Source organism: Vollenhovia emeryi, unplaced genomic scaffold, assembly GCF_000949405.1.
Source record: "Vollenhovia emeryi isolate VEMERY1.0 unplaced genomic scaffold, V.emery_V1.0 DF939120.1, whole genome shotgun sequence".
NCBI classification, from domain to species: Eukaryota; Metazoa; Arthropoda; class Insecta; order Hymenoptera; family Formicidae; genus Vollenhovia; species Vollenhovia emeryi.
In genome coordinates this window covers 4375206-4382087 of record NW_011967246.1, presented here as the reverse complement: position 1 = coordinate 4382087, position 6882 = coordinate 4375206, and the positions used below count along the sequence as shown (strand labels likewise).

Sequence of the window (6882 nt, the reverse complement as noted above, 5' to 3'; positions counted from 1 at the left end):
GGAATGGAATGGACTGGAACCTAGTCTAACCTTTGGAGTCCGATATCTCTGGAACGTTAAATAGGTACACTCTGACATATCTCTAATCAGCTTGATAAGACTTTTCGTTTGGTACCTACTTTGTGACCAAAATGAAATACGAAAAAAATGGGGCTATTCGCCTATGGACACTTGTTCTCACTCTTTTAATATAATTAATATGGATTTTTATTAGAATAGATAACTATAGTATTATAATATTATAATTATAATATACTGTAATTATTTTATATTTCTTACAAACTTTATTTATATTAATTGGATCTAAAAAAAATGAAAAGTATTATTAGTAGTACTGAGTTTGAAATTTGTTAGAAATTATTTGAAAATATTATATAATATATTACGTATCATATGTACTTCCTACTAATTTATATATTGTAATTGATTCTTCTAAATTTTAATGACTGTTATGACTATTAACTCAAAACTTTTTCATTTTTGATTGAGAAAAAATGCTTTAGACAAAAGTTGTTTGGTTTGAAGGAAAACACATAATTTCAATGTAAGTCATGTTGTAGATGTCGTTCAGAGAATTATTTACTCAAAGAATTTTAAAGACAACTAATTTCTTAAATTAAACTTGATTATTTTCTTAAGATAAAAGTTGTAGGTCTCGTCGATACGAATTTAAAACACTGTAATACAGTTTTTTTTATTGTACTTTCTGAGTTATGAGACTCAAAGTTTACAGTACCTACCATCAGTATTACCTAAGGTGTATCATATGGAGGTTGTTCTGTTGGATTTACACCTCTGTTGTGTTTGTATGTACACAGACACAATAGACATGTATATTTGACTATGTAACGTTTACACCATACATCTTGGATAATGATAATTATCCGGGAGAATTTGAATATTAATTTTAATTGTTTGAATATTAATACATAATATATATTAGTAAAATAAAAGTTAAACTTATAAAAATAAAACAAAACCAAACAATAGTATTGAACTATAAAACTTATTTTTTTCCTACATGTTCCATACTGCGCTAATTAATGTACTCTTTATAAGTGCCCTAAGTGGTTTTAAAACTTTTAAAACTTACGTAACACATTACGGAACGCTTAAAATTTTTTTAATATTAAGACTCATTGAATAAAACACTTAAACACATATGTCAATTTATCTTTTTATGTATATTTCAAAGAAATAAAAGTCAAAATTGATGGTTAATTAATGCATTATGATCTGTAAGTTACTAAATAATAGTAAATAATGATAAATAATATAATTAAATACTATTAAATAAATTAACTTTTTATATCTACCTGCAGACATAAAAAATGGTATTCTGAATTTCCCTGAGACAACCACAGATCGTAATAACTGCATTGTAGGTCCATCAAATGGTAGAGCGCCACAAACTAATACATATAAGACAACGCCAAGACTCTGAAATATTATATATTGCATTTTATAGATTATATTTGACAGTATAGTAACATAAGTACAATAAGGTACATTAATAATCCATATATCTTTTTGTGATCCATAATGTTTTCATAAGTATAAAAAGTATAAATTTATATATACTAATTTTAAGTTCCTGATGCATATATCTTTGAATACGAGTATATATATATTCTTTGCACATATTTAAATATATCCAAATATATCATCACAATCAAAATATAATATAGTCACAATTTTGTTCCAAATACACGTACAAATAATACAAAAACAATGAGAACGGCCATTTTTACATGATTGATCTATGACTGTAATTTATTACATTGTGGACAGCAGTGATCATAAAACTAAAGATACGTTTCGATTATAAGCTTGATCTGTGGGCTCAAATCCTTCCGAGACTTGAGGAATTTTCTAAAGTTCTTTAAGAAAGAGTTTGAACATTGCATAGATAATTTTTAATTTTTAATTACATTATTAATAAGCTTTATTTAGTAACCAACATAAAGTTATATTTATACAATTATACGTTTTAGAATAAAAGAAATATATAAGTAGTAACATACCCATACGTCAGCTCTTGGACCATCGTAATGTTTTCCTTCAAAAATTTCTGGTGCAGCATATGGTGGTGATCCACACCACGTACTAAGTGGAACACCAGGTGTATATTCATTACTAAAGCCAAAATCAGCAAGTTTTATATTATTGTCTGCATCAAGTAACAAGTTTTCAGCCTAAAAAAGAAGAAGCTAAAGCTAATTATATATAAATATGCATACATATACATATATAATATTATACATACAATTTATAATAAATTTCATTAAATTAAGATTGTAGGACATTTAATTTCGATATAACACAACAGCTAGACCTTAAGATCTCGATGAACTACTCTTTGTTGATGCAGATAATGAACGGCAAGTACAATCTGACGGAAAATTCTTCGTGCTTCTGGTTCTGGCATTCTACCATTTCGAACAAGATGATCAAATATTTCACCTCCAGGAGCATATTCTGTCACTAAATATATCATTTTCTCCGTTTCCATTACTTGGTACAGTCTTATAATATGTGGATGTCGTAACCTCTTCATTATGTGTACTTCACGAAAAATTTTTGCTAAGTTTTCTTCATTTAGTTTTGTTTTGTCTATTATCTTTATAGCAACCTATAACAATATAAACACAATATCAATATAACTTAATGTTCTAAAGATAAGTGTAGCATTCAAAAGTTCTTCATCAAAAAAGTATTTGTTTGATTTTTGAAAACAGGATTTAAAAAAGACACTAGTAACATTAAAAACACAAATTTATGATAAAAATGAGTGAGATAAAAGAAAATAATGTGAACAAATTTGTTTAAATCTTATATATATTTACTATATTTAACAAATTGCACGTTTAAAATTCTCCCATCATTTTGTTATATGTATAAGAAAAACAAGTAATGTAATTTATAATATTATACAATACAGTTAGGATCTTTTAGATTATATTTTTATTATTAATACTTGATAGTCACATCTTTCACAGCAATAATGGTAACGAAATGTAAACCCAATTAAATATGTAATACAATTAAAACAAGCTTTATCACAATATTTCATTAATTTTTAAATAAAATTCAGCCTTATTTGATATATTTATATTTATTCAAATGGATCCAACACTTTGTTTTTTTCCATGCTCAATCGGATCAAAGTCCAAAGATTGAGATAACTGGTTCAAAATTTTTACGTTCTCATGGGACAATCATTCTTTGACTAATTTTGATGTATAACTTAAAAAAAAAGTAACAAAAAACGCCAAGTATATGCGTGCAAATCGAATAAGAACTGTATGATTTAAGTAGTTGGAAATATTTTGTTACAAAAAAACATTTCTATCTTTCATACAAAAATATCTTCTCTACAAGAGAAATAATTTCAATCTTCTCTGCAAAATTATCTTCTTTACAAAAGTATCGTCTTTGCAAAAGTATCTTCTCTACAAAAGTAGTGATATCAACAAATTGTGCCAAATATGACAATAGATATTTATCTAACTGATTGTTTTATTAGATTGTGACATTAAAATATTGATATCTTAAAAAATTGAAATAAAGATTTCGTAACTTCAAGTTTTCATGTTTCTTATAACATTATTACAAATTTTGTTACAAATTTTATAGTAAAAAATACAATCTAATTAATGTTTTGCGATATAATATTACTCGCTTTTGTTCCATCTTTGACTGAATTAATTTTTAAATTATAATTATTGAAGCATAACTGATAACGATTTCATAACGTGGCAAATAAGAACTTTATTTATTTTATTTTAATGCACCAATTTTTCCTTAGTTTGGCGTTATTATAATAATACTTTTCAATTTCTATGAGGAAAAATATAATATAATACATAAGCAAACATAGAAATACGACGACCCCCAAGCGGTAACAAAACCCGCTAAAAGTTGTACCTTCTTTTATATATCCTCAACGATCGGTTTAAATGTAATGTAAAACGTGATTTTTAGTACACAACCGAGTACACAACTTATTCGCCGTGCAACCAAAGCAACGATGTTTTTTCAATTATTTTTAATTATTTATTTAAGCGACGCGCGGTTTGTCGCCGCTAATGGTCATAATTGCGCGCGAGCTGGTAATTTTGCTTACAGTAAATCGCGCCCATTTTTATATTTACCTTTAACGCTTTATACTTTTGTAATGTACACGACACTTATTAATAATTTCGATACGCATGGTATTAATAATTATTGTATCAATCACTCTAGCATTTGTAAATCTGCACATTTGTTGCGACTCACTTAATCATATCGCGAACGCAATCAGTTATGCACATTAAAGCGCTTTCGACATGTACCTACTCGCGGTAAGCTCAGTAAACCGCGGTGCGACGGCATCGCGCCAACGCCGATCAGCTGATCGGGCTCTTATCCTGCGTGGTGCGCTTCCGAATGTCAAAATTTTAAGAAAACGCCGAGAGACACTTTATTTAAATTTGGCGTCCATACATGTGGTACTAAGAACAATTTTCTAGTACCGATGATACATTTTTAAATCTACCAGAAGCATACGTATAAATAATAATATTAAGTTTTTAATGAAAAAAATTGTACGCCACTGTTTCTTTTTCAAATCTGATAATTTTTTGAAATCCTAAACTAAAACTCAACTGTCTCTTATGTTTCTTTTATGCACTTAGCCGTTTTCAACAGAATAAACGTTAATTAGATAATTTTCTTAATTTATTCGCTACGTGGAATAAAAATAATCATTGTTAGTTATTATTTTCTCTGTAGTACAAATAATAAATAAATAATTTAATGAACCACAGCTAAGAGCAAATTTTTAGAATTGTTTAAACTACGCGAGAACTGTTTTGGAACAGTCAGAACCCTGAAATTTCGACCAGCGTCTCACCTTGGTCCATATTTAAGATCTATTCCTCGAGTAGTAAGTTATTTAAAAATTGAAAAACCACCAGTTTTGTTTCGCCAGAACTCTTACTAGAACTATCGTAGAACTCCCGGGCGCTTGAAATCTGACAAGAAGCCGTCGAGAAATCGACGGAGGACAAAGTGAGGCGCTGAGCGAAGTTAGCGTCTCACTTTGCACCAAGCGATTTTTTCGCTTTAAGGGCCAGAATTATTTGCTTAATCTATCGGGAACTCTAGAACTATTCAAAAAGAAGCCAGAACTCTCAATAGTTAATGAGTTTCCACGACATGAGACGCCGGCTTAACGTATACGTCAAATTGTTATGCATTAAAAATCATTCACTATCACAGAAGCAATTTTTAAGTACAGCAATAGCAATTTTTAAGTACAGCAATAGCAATAGCATAAAGTATAGCAATAGCAATAGCATAATTACTCTTTATTACATCCATATGACATCTATGCTAATGGATGCCCAATGGAAGTAGCAAATGCGGAACCGTGTATGTCTATTAGAGATCCATAAGATTTTACGTGGGCGTCTAATGGAGGTTTTGCGTCTCCACGATGGACGTCTATTGAACATCCATTGGAGGTTTTTGTTCTGTGCGTAGCTGTTTATGCAGTAAACATTACATGTTTCAGTGGTCAAATTGTCGAGACGCCCCGAGATATCGTTCGCAATAAGCTTCTTTTAATTAAATTATAGCCAGTTGCGCCAAGTAATGTTAATTTTCTGCTTATTTATTCACCAGCGAAGATTATTACTTGTGTTTAATAGACTGTAACGTACAGCTTACATTTCAAATGTCGATTAATTAAACTTGAATTTTTAGGATATAAATGTTTAGCGGTGTCTGTTGTTAGCACGTGAGCTGGTCGTTTATTAATTTATCAAACATATATAATTTCACTGAAAAGTACATAGAGATTGCTTTACCCTCCAACTAAGCATATGCGTGTATGGAATACCAGTAAATTGTCACTTTTAATATTCATACCATTATAAAAGCAAACATATGAACACGTTGAGTAATATAGAAATAAACTACAATATTAAGTAAAATTTAATACCTTCCAATATAATTAATTCAGTGTATATAATAATCGTATAACCTTACTATTGGACTGTACGTCTGTACGTCGTGTATGTGGGTGAGTGTCAGTGTATGCAGTGTGTAGTCACCTATTTCCTTTTTCTTCTCTTTTTTTTCTCGTTGATGCCACATCTTGATTAAAAAAAGATACGAGCTCGTATATACAAATTAAAAATTATCAAGCCACGAGCCACTTTTTTAATTACAAGGAAAAGAACTGTTTCTGCCACTAATGTGTTTACTGTTGTGCAGCCTGGAGCACCTGATACATAAATGTAAATATCGAAATTTGTGAAATTTACACGAATTACGTATTTGAAATACGGCAACAGTGGCACCTTCCTCAACAACGATAAGTGTAGTGTTTTTTTCAATATTAATCAGTTAAATGTAGCTATAAAACCCAACTGTATTGGAGCAATTGTACGTCGCGACTAAATACTAAGAATATAAAACCAAAGAAGTTATTCACACAGATATTCCGAAGATATTAACGACAAAATGACGGATTTCATGTTTGCGACTACAAAGTACATACAGATAAAAGGTTGCCGCCGAGTCTTTTACCTTGGATTTCGTTACGACGTGGGTGGCCATTTTAACCACGGCAAAATTTCCTTTACCGATAGTTTTTTCCAGCTCGTAATAACCGACACGGATGAGTTTGTTGACAGAAAATTCCTGGGAAACCTCATTGTGCGACGTCGGCGCGGATGCCATTTTTTGATCACTTCTCTCGTGCTTGACTCGTTGCCAATTGCAATACTGTTTAGTACAAAATGACGTCGACAGAGGAATTATGATCGTTTCTCAATACCGCCATCTAGCGACGGTAAATAAAAGATGAAAATGTCACTCCTGCCCACCTATTAT

At 30.2% G+C, this 6882-nt stretch overlaps 1 protein-coding gene across 4 annotated transcripts in view; it reads right to left on the bottom strand.

Annotated features, from left to right (window-relative positions):
* The window catches only part of LOC105570685 (serine/threonine-protein kinase SIK3-like), a 19906-nt gene extending 13047 nt beyond the window's left edge, over positions 1-6859 (bottom strand). For 2 of the 4 annotated variants that reach the window (XM_012028105.1, XM_012028106.1), the window contains exons 1-4: positions 6577-6859; positions 2336-2632; positions 2025-2195; positions 1317-1440 (exon numbers count right to left, since the gene is read on the bottom strand). In XM_012028105.1, the coding sequence (XP_011883495.1) occupies positions 1317-1440; positions 2025-2195; positions 2336-2632; positions 6577-6729 (745 nt within the window). In that variant the 5' untranslated portion in view covers positions 6730-6859. Of the gene's footprint in view, positions 1-1316; positions 1441-2024; positions 2196-2335; positions 2633-5348; positions 5527-6576 lie in introns of all 4 variants that reach the window. The other 2 variants (XM_012028107.1, XM_012028108.1) reach the window with 2 other exon arrangements.
* Positions 6860-6882: the final 23 nt, after the last annotated feature.